Source organism: Botrytis byssoidea (assembly GCF_014898295.1).
Source record: "Botrytis byssoidea strain MUCL 94 chromosome Unknown BBYS_011, whole genome shotgun sequence".
Classification (NCBI taxonomy): Eukaryota; Fungi; Ascomycota; class Leotiomycetes; order Helotiales; family Sclerotiniaceae; genus Botrytis; species Botrytis byssoidea.
The window spans coordinates 377,920-392,001 of record NW_024065852.1 but is presented as its reverse complement, the minus strand read 5'-3'; the positions used below and the strand labels follow the sequence as shown (position 1 = coordinate 392,001).

At 43.5% G+C, this 14,082-nt stretch overlaps 4 protein-coding genes across 4 annotated transcripts; 3 read left to right on the top strand and 1 right to left on the bottom strand.

The window, feature by feature from the left end:
- Window positions 1-697: 697 nt before the first annotated feature.
- Window positions 698-1,471, top strand: EAE97_006142 (uncharacterized protein; the record flags this gene model as incomplete). Its single annotated transcript, XM_038876655.1, has 2 exons — window positions 698-992; window positions 1,062-1,471. 2 exons carry the CDS (start codon window positions 698-700, stop codon window positions 1,469-1,471), a joined length of 705 nt encoding a protein of 234 aa, XP_038732362.1.
- Window positions 1,472-2,734: 1,263 nt separating this feature from the next.
- On the bottom strand, window positions 2,735-4,594 carry EAE97_006141 (uncharacterized protein; the record flags this gene model as incomplete). The annotated part of the gene is made up of 2 exons (XM_038876654.1): window positions 4,178-4,594; window positions 2,735-4,117 (listed from the first exon to the last, which is right to left on the bottom strand). Exon 2 carries the CDS (start codon window positions 3,977-3,979, stop codon window positions 2,735-2,737), a length of 1,245 nt encoding a protein of 414 aa, XP_038732361.1. The 5' UTR covers window positions 3,980-4,117; window positions 4,178-4,594.
- A 598-nt stretch (window positions 4,595-5,192) lies between these two features.
- Window positions 5,193-6,856, top strand: EAE97_006140 (uncharacterized protein; the record flags this gene model as incomplete). The annotated part of the gene is made up of 3 exons (XM_038876653.1): window positions 5,193-5,196; window positions 5,334-6,387; window positions 6,418-6,856. 3 exons carry the CDS (start codon window positions 5,193-5,195, stop codon window positions 6,854-6,856), a joined length of 1,497 nt encoding a protein of 498 aa, XP_038732360.1.
- Window positions 6,857-7,206: 350 nt separating this feature from the next.
- Window positions 7,207-11,353, top strand: EAE97_006139 (uncharacterized protein). The gene is made up of 4 exons (XM_038876652.1): window positions 7,207-7,919; window positions 8,147-8,831; window positions 8,886-10,886; window positions 10,978-11,353. Exons 2-4 carry the CDS (start codon window positions 8,411-8,413, stop codon window positions 11,124-11,126), a joined length of 2,571 nt encoding a protein of 856 aa, XP_038732359.1. The 5' UTR covers window positions 7,207-7,919; window positions 8,147-8,410; the 3' UTR covers window positions 11,127-11,353.
- Window positions 11,354-14,082: the final 2,729 nt, after the last annotated feature.

The following is a 14,082-nucleotide window of genomic DNA, read 5'->3' as shown; positions in this document are numbered from 1 at the left end:
TCTGTTACTATTTTAAATTTGATGGCTTTAGGACTCGCGAATAGCTATCTTCTCTCCTTTCTAAGATGGAATATATGCTTCTTTTTAGTGAAGGCGCCGAGATCCGTTGCTGTCTGCCGCCGAGAGGCTATCTGAATATGTTAAGAGAATATCATGGAGCAGTCAAGTATGAGCGGTTGTCTACTTCTTAAATCTGATTTCAACATTGAATGCCTATAGGAGCTTTCACTTCAGTATGACACCAACATCCTCCATCGCGTGTTGTCATTTGCTAATCGACGTTGGTGAAGCTTGCCGCCCGGTTTGAATCAACGGTGTTGAGTCCCTACTTCCTTAATTTTATAATCGGGTACGCCCAGAAAACATCTTATTAATGGAGGCTCAACACAAACGATAATCCTTGTCAAAGAGAACTTATTTGCTGTAATATCTCAGCCGTGTTTTCGAATTTATGATGCTTCGCCTCCACTGTTGAAGCTTCCATGTCAATGTCAATTTTGGCAGCAGGCATAACAGACATGATCTTAGAGGCTTAATACAAGGAGTTGTATCTCATATAAGTAGACAGGCTCTTCTTACTTTGATGGTATCTTTTGAAGTCGTTATTAGATATCTTGTTCTATCGTTTCCTACCCCCAAATCCTTTTCATTACTACATTCGCTTGAAATTACAGGAGTTTCTCTACATAATCTCGAAATGTATTTGAATAACTTCATCGCCGCTTGCATTCTGGTAGCTTATGCTTCTGCAACAGCCTCAGAGGCTATGCCTTACAAATTAGCAGCCAAATCCCTCAATCCATTCGGTGATCAAGCGTATGGTCTCACCAAGCGACAATCGGGTTATCAACCCTCTCAAACTTTCTGCAGTGGCTACGGCACCTGTGCAGAGGCATGTGGAACAGGTTATGAAACTTGTCCCTCAACTGATGGAGATGTTCATTGTTTCGACCCTACTGTTAAGGAAACCTGTTGTCCAACTGGAACTGGCGGTACGTCTTCTCTTTAGCTCACAGATGTCCATATTTCTTATAACCCGCATGAAACTAACTTGAAAAAAGACTCCTGCTCCGAAGGCTATTATTGCACCCAGGCCACAGATCTCACCGTCTGGTGTTGTCCAGATGGCATGGATCTTACCGCCTGCGCAGCTATCTACTCTCTAACCGGTGTTCTCCAATCAGTCACCCCTTCATCTGCTGCATCTGCCAGTGCCTCAACTATCCCAGCTACATCTGCAAGTGTTACAAGTAATGATATCGTCAGTCTTCCAGCCTACACAACACCTAATACACCACCGGTAGCATCGCTTAGCGCTACGAAGACAAGTGTGGGAGGTAATGCTACGTTTACGAGAAGTAGCACGGCGACTGCTACGCTTTCTGTCTTTACCGGAATGGCTGGAAAGATGGAAAAGTGGGTGGGTGGCAGTGTATTGGTTGCAGCTGTGGGAATGGGACTGTTCTTGTAAAGCTTGATCAGTACATTGTGCACAGTTTCCGGAATAAGCGTCGAAATGAGTGCGAAAACAAGAGCTGATAGTGCTCTCTCTACAAAGGGGATGAATTCGATTTGTTGGATATATTATAATATGATTAATGGTATTGATTGAAATGGTGGTTGAGTTACTTTCGACTGGATGATAATGTTTTACGGGATATGTTGGATTGTTGGGCAGAAATATACTGTTTCTAGGTACTTGTGGAAGTTTGCTCTCTTTCTCTTTGGCTGTGATACTAGAAATGTACACTCTTTTCAATATTCGATAACTACTTAAACAATAGTAAATCCATATATGATGAAATTTCTTTGAAAGCTCTTTTCCCCATTATCTACTCCATATGATTCGTGTTTCAGGATGAATTAAAACGTAAAATCACCACTATCAAATTAGGAACACATCTATTTTCAACGTATGATTCGAATATAGTGATTTTGGCGTTTCGTCTCGCAGTTTCCCTTGTACCAAAGAGATTCAAGTCTCCCGCCTTTGATTCTCCCATATAACTCATTCTATATCCCTTCCTAATCCCCTATATCCCTTCTCCATTTTCTCCAGCTTCTTAAAATTGCCCCATAAATATGACCCTTCGCACAAATCTCCCTCAAAAATCTCTGCTTCCCTCTCTATCCTCTCTATACTCCCTCGTGGTCCGCACATTTCCCAAAATTCCGTCGTTAATATACACAAATACACAAAAGGTATGATTATCACAAACATTTGGATATTCTCAATTATCCAAGTAGATTTCAGCTATCGAGAAATTCTCATTGTTTGAACTCTTCACAGATGTCCAATTGTCATGATATATCAAACACGTCTTAGTTTACGAAACTACATGGCGAATTGATATGCTCTCGATTCTTTCAATAAATTACTTATGCCTAGTCCAGTCATTTTACTTTCCTAGATATAAGTGTCAATTCGAGGGACCTTCTAGCATAGTGAAGTTACTGAAAGGAAGGAAATGTTCCAGAAACTTATATTATAGAAATTGAATTATATGTATGTTTACAAGTGGAATATTACATCACTGCACGCAGTGAATCTAATACAGTCTATTTACAATAAGATCGCGTTGTCATTGTTGTCGCTATCATGTGACCGATATGGGTTACAAAAATTTGAGTAAAATGCAATCCCTTCCTGGCATGTTTCTTACCCCGTTATGTCTTTCTGCGCCTGGTTGAACGAAGCCTGGTGAGAAATAAGAGCAGAAAAACAAAGAGTTAATTAGTAGATAGGAGTGCTGTAAGCATCGAAATCGTAGATCCAGCTGTCCCACAAAGCTTGGTCATAAACACAGTCGAAAGAGGTGCCGTTGTTTGACCACAGTGGGCGCAGAGGCCATTTGCATAGAGTTGGCGCGGCAGTGCCAGTGTTGTTGAGAGTTGCTGGCGCGATGCCGTTCTCGACCCATTCGATCATAGTCTGTAGGGTTGTTGCGGGCCATCCACCATCTGGCTGTTCGGTGCTTACTCCACAGTGAGCACCACCGGGAACAAGGAAGAGGCGGTAAAATTCGTCCATGGCCTCTGTGCTGGAGTTGAAAGTCATGTTGGGAAACATAACGTTACGGACGGATTCGTAGTAGTGGATTGACGAAGCGGTAGGGATGGAAGGGTCCTGTTCGCCATGAATGTGGATGACCTTACCACCGGCGTTTGCAAAAGCGCTAACATCAGGTTCAGTGGTCTGTAACGAGTCACCATACTTCTGCATCCCATAGATCATCCACTCCTTCAGAGTATCGTAGGTAACATTTTCCAAGGTGCTCAGATTATCAACCTCCTGAAGCTGAAGAAATTGTGCGACCCACTGACCGCCAAGGCCTGTGATGGAAACCTCCCATTCTCCAGTCTCCGAGTTGTAGGTAGTATCTGCGTCACCAAATTCGGCACCAGGTTGGTAGTATATGTAGGCGCGCTTTCCATCAGAGTCATGAAGTCCATCCCAGAGTGTTTGGACGAGCACAGCGGCTTCAGCCGTGACAGTTCCATTTTGTTCAGGTGTGGTACTCATACTACCAACCTGACGTTTACCTGGACCGGAAGAACTACCTGATGATGCAGCGCAATAGTAAGACTCGCCGATGGTGCTATTCACGTTGAATTGTAGCTTGCAAAGATCTGATCGCGAGACGACACCATCAGTCTTCCCGTCCAGAGGATCACAGAAAGCTATAGTCAAGTTTAGTATCTTCTCCATTTCACAACTCGATGGGTAATAACCCAAAGTCTGCTCAGTTACGCCCGCAGTCAAGTGATTGACCTGCTGCTGACCGTAGCGAAGGGCTGGTGCACCGATTGTAGCACCATCAAAGAGATCAGCGAAGCGCTGGAGCTGACTCCAACCCTCACGACCACCCTCAGAACACGCTTGGTAGTAAGAATAAACTTTGTCCGAGACGTTGAAGAAGTTCTTGGTAAATTCCTTTCCCAGAGTGGCGAGTTCCCAGTGAGCCTGGTAGCCCATCATATAGACAGACTGCCAATTGATGGTGTCATTGACAAGAAGGAAGACCTCATCCCAGGACGAATCGAAGGTACCGAAACCACCGTCGGTATAGCCCGAAACGGCGCCAACTATGACACCAGTAGAGTTCGAGACCGCGCCCTAAATATTGATACATAAATCAATGACTTATCTTCATGGAAGTTATCATGAAAAACTTACAGCATTGATGGAAAGACCACTGCCACCGGTCGTGACATATCGATTCTGAAATTTGTCTGGTTCAGGAACCCAAAAGGAGACGTGAACCAAATCATCTGCGATACCGTTGTGCGAATAGGCAATTGTGACGTTACAGTAAGAAATGGCCTTGGTAATGTACCAATCGTTTGAAGCTGTAGAGTTGGTGATAATGGCTGTCGTGACTGAAGACGAATCAATAGTGATGCCAGGCAAGAAGTCCGCCGCAGGGAGATTCTCCCTCGCGTAAGTTGTGGTACAACATCGCTTAGCGAAAGCGCTTGGGCGGCACCCGCGATGCTGACAACAGCAAGCACGACCCGGTGAACGGAAGACATGACAGACTCGGAGAATTGTCAAGATCAATTGCGGAGAAATAAGATAGACGTAGAGAACTTAAGAGAATGAATGTGGTTCGATGAAATGGCTAAGAGAAGTATGTGGTGTAGTAGGGTCTATGTATGTTTCCTTTATTATACTAGGTATTAAACATTCATAAATTAAAGTGAGTAGTCTCCAGCTCTGTATAGGATCCTTATTTCTCTTTGCGAGGTACGTAACCGCGAGGTATGCATCAATCTAATGTGGGTGTTTATTCGCTGTGTTGGTTACGTACGCCGACAGAATAAGGATCCCTGTACGGAGGTTACGGCGATTTTGGAAAAAAAATTATAGGCTTTTTCGAGTTAAAAATGCATTGAGGTCTCCATGCAGGTACATGCAGTGAGTGGAGATCTCTGATCTAAACCAGACTACCAATATTACCCCAGCCATGTGCCGGTGAGGAACCTGTATTGCTCGGTCCCGACAAACCTAGATCTTCAATCTTGCTTTCCTTTAGTTCCTCTGAGTACCGACGTTCAACGATGAGAATAGATATATGCCGCGCAATCCCAACTCGCTGGACCTGCGTCAGCACACGTCCTTCATCTTGGCGGTACGGGGAGCACTCTATGTCTATTTATATGGCATTCATGTCATTATACAAATGACACACATGAGTGGGTGAATTTCTCATCTTTCGGAAACCTACAACCCATTCTTTCTGGTCCTTTCTTTCTCCGTCACAATCACATTCCTTAGCCATGCCGTACCTTCTGCTTTCCCTGGTCCCCCATCACGGCTCTGCTGTGTACAGCAAACGCCGCGCTGTACGATCAAAAGATCCCAACTAGTTCTGGTCCAGTGCAAGGCTACGCTGCTTTCAACAGTAGCCCTACTGGGGTCAATCTGGAGCACTGGGACAACATTGCGGTCTGGAAAGGAATTCCCTTTGCTGCTAACACAGGAGGAAATAATCGATTCAAGGCCCCCCAGCCAGTCACACCATGGAATACAACTTTTGCTGCCAAATATTTTGGTCCTGTCTGCCCCCAGACATTCCGAGCCATGCCTGACGGCTACACGGACTCTGAAGACTGCTTGAGCCTAAATATATGGAGCGCCGCAAACTCGACGGATGCGAAGCTGCCCGTTGTTATGTGGAGTTATCCAGCCATGTCGAGTGCTCGCGACGCTCTTTTTGATGGCGGAGGCATGGCTGACAAAGGCGTCGTCTTTGTCAATTACAATTACCGGAACGGTATTTTTGGCTGGCTTGCACACCCCTGGCTCTCAGCCGAGATGAACGAAACGCACCACACAAATAGCTCTGGTAACTGGGCAATTCTCGATCAGAATGCTGCTCTTAACTGGATTGTTGAGAATATTACAGCGTTCGGAGGAGATCCTGAACATATTACAGTGATGGGCCAACCAGCAGGTTCAGCCGCCACCTACCATATTGTGAATAGTCCGTTGACGAAGGGACTCATCGTTGGCGCTATAATCGAATCTGGTGTTCGCGACCCCAAAGATCCTTTGAGTTCCAGCCCTGCCGAGAACTACCGTAGTCTCGACGTGGCCCTGGAAAATGGCATGAGCTATGTATCGGATTATAATGTCACCTCACTTGCGGAGCTTCGTGCGTTGAACTACTCTACCTTCGCCCAGGCGGATGACTTCGGAACGGTTCTGGATTATTACGCTGTGCCGGATACATATATGAATACCCTGATTAATGGAGCAGCCAACGATGTGCCCATTATGACTGGAAACACTAGAGATGAAAGCGGTGCGACATACGGCCTTAATATCACCCTCGCTACCTACTTAGCAGACATGAACACCACCTTTGGCGACTGGACAGACGAGTTCTTGACTATTTAAAGTGCGAACGATAGTACCTCAGCTTCGGCGGCATACAATCGCCAATGGTCAGACCGCTCCGCCGTGGGTACCTGGTTATGGTCGCAGCTGTGGGCTACGGCTTCCGACAAGCCGGTGTACAACTACTTCTGGGATCATGCGCCGCCCGGACAAACCCAGGGCGCTTATCACGAATCTGAGATCAATTACGTGCTTAACAACCTGTACGACACAGATTTACCCTGGGTTGCGGAAGACTACGAGATTGCCAGTACCATGAACGCTTACTGGGTCAACTTCATCAAAAGAGGAAATCCCAACGGGGGAAATCCCACATATTGGCCTGCCAGCAACGCCAACAGCAGTACTGTCCAGCAAGTTGATGATGGCTGGGGCCAGACCTCTTTGGCCATATCCAAGGAAGCAGTAGCTCTCTTTGAAAAATGGGTTGATGCTTTAGAGACTGTGTATTAATGTCATGGGCCGTGTGGTCGCACTTATCAGCAGACACCAATCAAAGATTGGTAACCCGCTAGGACTGCCCCATTGTTTCACGTGACTATGATGGAGTATTGGTTCCGAGAGTAAACAAGGTCACGGGCCGAGGGTGACTGTTCGGTGTGGCCACACCCATGGTAATGGATTTTAAGGATCTTGGAGGTTTAGACAAATTAAGAAAGCTGTATGTAATATGCAGGGATATAAGCTAGATAGCTTCATTGGTGGATAGATCAAACAAGAGTATTTATCGTATTTTATTCCATAATTGCTTAATTATCATTTTATCATTTAAATAAAACATAAATCATTATATGATTAGTTCTTGCTCAAGCTATCATAGTTTTCTTACTAAGTCGTACCCAGGTGTGCACATGAGACAAGATAACTAGTACACAAGCTTCTAATACATCTTCAAAAACAACTCCATTGAAATAACTGCATCGGATCCCGCAAACGGATGAACTTGGAAGGTATCTTCCAAAGACGCAACAATTTAAAGAAGTACGTACCATAGGTTAACGAGGCTTCAGCCTTTTGGCACCCCACTTCTCGACTTTCCTCAAACCCAACCCAACATCTACCCCATTCGATCATCTCCATCAATCCGCAAGAACGGAACGGGGAAACTTGCATTGCCCAGTGTCATCTCGCGACGTATTTTAGATATCCTTTAAGCCTACGAACTACATCCACTCTTTCTCATCCGCTTGACCGAACTGACCCAACGTTTTGAGCTCCTTGCATTATCGGAATCCTTTGTTCCAGAATACTGATCACACTCAAGATTTTCTCTGGGATGGTGGAATATTGGTAGTTTCTGACCAACGCCTCTTTCACATGCTCAGACGTTGACGACGAGTAACATCGGGCCTGGCTCCGTGGTTGAAAATAGAGTATCATTTGCACAAACTTCTTATCCTTGCACTTGCATCGTGTAACGGTCTCTTATTCCTTACCCACTGAAGTCTTCCTACCCCCTAAGGAAATTTGTGGAGGCATATATACTCATTAAAGAAAAGGAATCCAAAGCATAAAGGTATGCAAAGCTTTACTGTCATCATACTCCCTTATCGTCTCTCTTCACCGTTACCGGTATTTGGACCTCAATGCCAAGATATCAGAGCTTCGGCGTTGCGGATATCATATCAGCTCGGAATATCAACCCAACTAGTGTATGGAAGTGGAGACCTGTATCCTGCATGGGCCATGTGGCCGGATCAAGTTATCCAATGATATTCTACGTGAACTAATGCAGAAGGCTAGTTGCGGGGATATGGGATTCCGATCGTTGCTACATGATAGTGCACTACTTCTAGATATAACCAAGGCTGTTGGTAGCTGCTTACCGTGGGAACTCTTTCTCATAAGAATAATTTCCCCCGCAGAAGATCTGATGTATCTAATGTAATGCCGTCTTATTGCCTTTACGATTGCCATTATTTCTACCGCACAGCACTGCGAGGATTGAATATTTGCACTTCTATTTCTCCATTATACGCATAAACTTGAGGGTTTAGGCTAACCAAGATGCCTACCTCAACAACAGCTGTCCGTACATTCAGGATGCCTAAATCTCTAAATGAATCCCTGATTGCAGTAGGAGAACCTCCTGCCGATGCTGCACCAGACGCAAATCGATCAATGGAAGGAGCAAAGAGGGTCAACGATGGCTACTCAAAGGACCAAAGAGATCCTCTTGCTAGCAATCAGCCAAAACATGAGCAAGGAATTACTTTTGCTGCACAAGACAAGTTACCAAAGCTACCAATACCAGAGTTAGACGGTAGCATGACGAAATATCTAGCAGCTTTAAAACCATTACAGTCACCAAGAGAACATGCAGAAACTAAACAAGCAGTGGAAGAATTCCTGAAAAACGATGGACCGGAACTTCACGAGAGACTGAAGAAGTATGCAAATGGAAAGACTAGTTATATTGAGCAGTTTTGTATGTTATATACCTAGGAGTTTATCGTGTCTGCCATGCTAATAAAACATCTAGGGTACGACTCATACCTCAACTTTGACAATCCCGTCGTTCTGAACCTCAACCCATTCTTCTTACTTGAGGATGACCCAACACCTGCAAGAAACAACCAAGTGACTCGTGCAGCCTCATTAGTAATATCTGCATTGTCTTTCGTACGCGCAGTTAGGAGAGAAGAGTTACCTCCCGACACAGTGAGAGGTACGCCTCTCTGCATGTACCAATATTCGAGATTATTCGGCACTGCACGTGTACCTACCGAAAATGGATGTCACATTGGACAAGATCCAGAATCAAAGCATCTTGTAGTACTTTGCCATGGGCAATTTTACTGGTTTGATGTTCTTGATGACAATTCGGATCTAATCATGACTGAAAGAGACGTTTCGATTAATTTACAAACGATCGTTGATGATGCGCAACAAACTCCCATACAAGATGCCGCTAAGGGTGCACTTGGTGTTCTCAGCACTGAGAATAGAAAAATCTGGTCAGGTCTTAGGGATGTTATGACCAGAGAAGAAGGATCAAATAATGCAGATTGTCTTGGAATAGTAGACTCTGCCTTATTCATCCTCTGCCTTGATTATGCAGAGCCAAATTCCCAAGCAGATTTGTGTCAAAACATGCTCTGTGGGACTAGTCAAGTTGAGAAGGGTGTTCAAATAGGAACATGCACCAATCGTTGGTATGACAAATTACAAATCATCGTCTGCAAAAATGGCAGTGCAGGCATAAATTTCGAACACACCGGTGTAGATGGACACACCGTTCTCCGATTTGCAAGCGATGTATATACAGACACAATCCTCCGATTTGCCCGTACAATCAATGGACAGGCACCCAGTCTCTGGGCATCTAACAGTCCAGACCCAGCCAAACGCGATCCGGCTAGTTTTGGAGATGTAAGCACAACTCCTCACAAACTAGAATGGGATATGATACCCGAACTCAGTATCGCCGTTCGTTTTGCGGAAACTCGTCTTGCAGATCTCATTCAACAAAATGAATTCCAGACCCTTGATTTCGCAGCTTATGGGAAGAATTTCATGACGAGTATGGGATTTTCTCCGGATGCTTTCGTGCAGATGGCATTTCAGGCTGCATATTATGGTTTATATGGTAGAGTGGAATGTACGTACGAACCAGCGATGACGAAAGTCTTTCTTCATGGAAGAACTGAAGCTATACGATCTGTGACGCCTGAATCAGTCGATTTCGTACAGAAATTTTGGGCTGAAAATCCTCCGGAACAAAAAGTAGAGGCGTTGAAGAAAGCTTGCCAGAAACATACAGCTAACACGAAGGAATGCGCGAAAGCCCAAGGTTGCGATCGTCACTTGTATGCTCTCTTTAGCGTATGGCAAAAAGCAGTCGATGAAGATGGCGCCGAGGCTGCTAGTAGTAATGGATTGAGCAGCAATGGATACTCCAGCCCTGTTGAGGCAGGTTCATCTAGAGATAACTCAATAGTTGGTAGTCAAGGCCAGAATTCAGTCTTGAGTGATGGCGATGAAGTTGAGCGTCGCTCATCCCGCGCTCGAGGCAATTCTACCCCTGGATCATCGAATCATTCCATGCCTCTTCTTTTCGCAGACAGCGGTTGGGATAAACTCAACACAACCGTTCTCTCAACATCCAACTGCGGTAATCCATCACTTCGCCAATTCGGGTTTGGCCCTACCTCAGGTGATGGATTTGGAATCGGATATATTATTAAGGATGAGGGAATCAGTATATGTGCTAGTAGTAAGCATCGTCAAACCAAACGCTTTGTAGATGCTCTTGAGAGTTACTTGCTCGAAATTAGAAGAGTGTTGAAATCTACGAGAAGAGGCACAAGTCCAAAGGCTAGTAGAGCGAGAGAAGCTAGTGCCAATAGACCCACTGCGGGGAAGAAGTTGAAGAGTAGAGGAAGAGTTATTAGAGCTGCGGAGTTGGGTAAGAGAACGCCCGGGACGATGACGCCGGCTGATGAGAGTGCGGCTGTTAGTGACGATGAAGGATTGGGTGGATGTATGTTTTCCTTTTCCTTTCTTCCTTTCCTTGATTTTCACTTCAATGTCCTTCATATAATCAAAAGAGTCGAACTAACGCATAAACATAGATGGATTCTTCGACGCAGGCATGCTTCTTCAAGCTCTCAAAGCAAGAGGTGAAGGTCTAGATGATTCAAGTACGAGACCTTCGGAACGGGCCAATGCTAATGCGAGAAGGAGGGAAATTGGAAAGAAATTGAGATTGAGTGAATATTAATTATGGGATTTAGCTGGGTCTCAACGATGGGTACACGAAGTTAGATGGGGTGATAGGAGAAGTGATTGGAGTTTAAGTTTTTCATGTACTGCAATATTGTTATGAATTTCTCGACATGAAAACATTTATTTCTAAGAATAAACGAAAATTTGAGAATAATCTACCTGGGTAGTATCGCTTTGAATTGAGTACGTTTTTGTATATTCAGATGTTCAGTTAGTTAGTAACGTATCGACCATTAGATCTCTCTCAATGAATAGGTACTTAGGTACGGAATTTCAATCCCTCGCACCCTCAAAAGAGTAATAAACGAATCTCGCCAGGTAGTTCTCTCTGACTACCTAGGTAGGTAGATTGGTATATCTCCACCTTCCAATTAGGTACCCTTCAATTTCTCAGCATAAGCATAAGCATAAGCCATAATCTCATAATCTCATAATTGATTTTTTGATTTTTTATTATTTACGACCGTACCTCTGCAGACTACCTAGATTAGCTCGTTAGCTAGAGTCCTAGATACTGTAGTTGTAGTAGGATGACGATGGATCTGGATCTTACGAATGCGACTTCAAGATCCATTTCCAGCTAGGTAGTTAGATATGTATGTCAAGGGAACTGGGTGTATTACGAAGAGAAAGAGAGGGAGATGCTATTTTTGGCTATTTTTAGGTTAGGATTGGGTTGGAAAGATTTGAAATTTTTGAGTTTAAGTTTGGGGTTGGGATTGGGATTGGGATTGGGTTGAGTTGATGAATGGATGGATAGATGGATGAATGGATGGATAGATGGATGAATGAATGGATGAATAAATAGATGATGTTTAGATAGGTAGTCAGGTGGCTTAGCAAATATTTCGAACGTGGTGAATTTCTGAGCGGAGGAAAGACTTTGGACTTTGGGCATTGGGTTGGTTGTATGTATGTATCTAGGTATCTAAATAGATAAGTAGATGGGTTGTGGATTGCTGGGGTATTTAGTGGGATTGAGGATCTTGATGATGATGGTGATGGTGATGGTGATGGTGATGGTGATGGTGATGATGGTTTTCGGTGGTGTTGAGGATGACTATATATTGGGAGTCTATGATAGATTTGAATTTGAGGTGTTTTGTTTGGGGAGCGGTTGTGTTTTGATATATATGATCTTATGTCTGTCTAGCTGGGCTGGATCTGTCTCATAGTTATCAATGATAATCTAATTGGTGTTTAGTAAGCATTTTCTAGCAATGCTATTTATTTATGTGTATTAAATAAATAGGTAGATGGAGAGATAGAAAGATATCTGATATCTTGAAGAATTCTTTAAACCTAAGGATATCTAACAATATAAAGATAAATAAATAGATAGATGGATATTGACTTATGATCATATACCTAATATACTTTCAATTCCATATCTATAAACCATTCCTCCAATCCATACCACACCTCGAATTATCATTTCGACTCTACTCCAACAAATAACAAAATCAAAAGATCAGTATCAAATCCCCAATCTGATAAATTCACAATAATAGACAATTACTGATATCTACTACTTCTTCAACACCACTCCCTAATATAATACAATACTCTATAATACAACACGGTACTTCACAGCACAATATAACAACAGCTCAAATCCAAATATCAACATCAACATCAATCCCAGCCCCCCAAAACAATAAAATCAAACCACAATTACAATCACAAGAAATCAAAGGAACAATACAATACAATACAAGTAGATAAAGGATCAAGAAAATCAGGACCCGACCACACTCGCGCGTGTATATCTTATCTCTAGATACCTACCTACCTACCTACCTATTTACTTACAAGTCATATTGGCAGCTATAATTACCTATAGAGTATATAAATAGTATTGAAATGCAATCTACGCATATGGATAGTTAAATATAAGATTTGGGAACAAACAGAAATGGAGATGGGGAGATGGAGAGGTGGCTATATGGGTAGTTAGATAGATAGATGTTGTGGTTGATTTAGATTGTAGATTGTGGATTACGGATTATGGATTGATAAAGCGAAACGCGGGGGTTGATCCTTTTCGTTTCTTTTCTTTTTTTGATCCGGAATCTGGAATTTCGGTTGGATTTGGGATCTGCATATAACATACCTACCTATATAGCGAGATATTTCCTACAATGGTAGGTGTTTGTTGGCGAAGTTGGAGAAGTTAAAGAGAGGGTAGCTAATTATCACATGAAAGTCACCGGTTGCTACTTCGTATATCTATCTACCACCCATCTACTAGACTAGGCAGGTCGTAACAGTAGACACTTGACCTGCCTAAATCCAAAATTCACATTTAGAGGAACCAACGGAATCTGCATGCACGCATGTCTTGTACCCATTCATCTATTATGGTAATTCAGGACGCGCGAGTAATATAGGTGCATATACAAGCTACACGCAAAGAAATCCAGATCGAAATATCGAGACATGAGAAAGGGAGAAAGAGTGTGAACAAAATGGCTCACGCTTTCAAGATAGTAACCTATTGCTATGCAAATTAATACGTCTGTGAGGATGCTGGTGTTCTTTGTAAATGATACACCAGAATATCATGCGCGCGTCCAAAGGTTTCCCAGTGGCTTACCATTCCTTCCTCCCATGCGCTCGAGTCTTCGTATCGTGGTGGCTTGGTCTCGGTCTCTTGGTCTCTCGGTCTCTCGGTCGGAGAATACGAAAAGCGGGAGAATCGGAGAAAAGAAAATGTGCAGACGGCGTGTACTTACTTGGGAGGGAGGTGAGTGAGTGAGTGAGGGTTGAGATAGGAAGGGGATGATAGGGATTTGAGAAAGTACAGAGGAGAGAGAGCCAAGGTGAGGGATTGAGTTGAGTTGAGGCTTTGTTTCTTGGAATTTTCTCTTGGTGATGAGTTTTGATGAGTTTTGATGAATGGTAGATTTTTAGTTCTTGTATCATAAGTAGTACATACCAATCCTTATTAA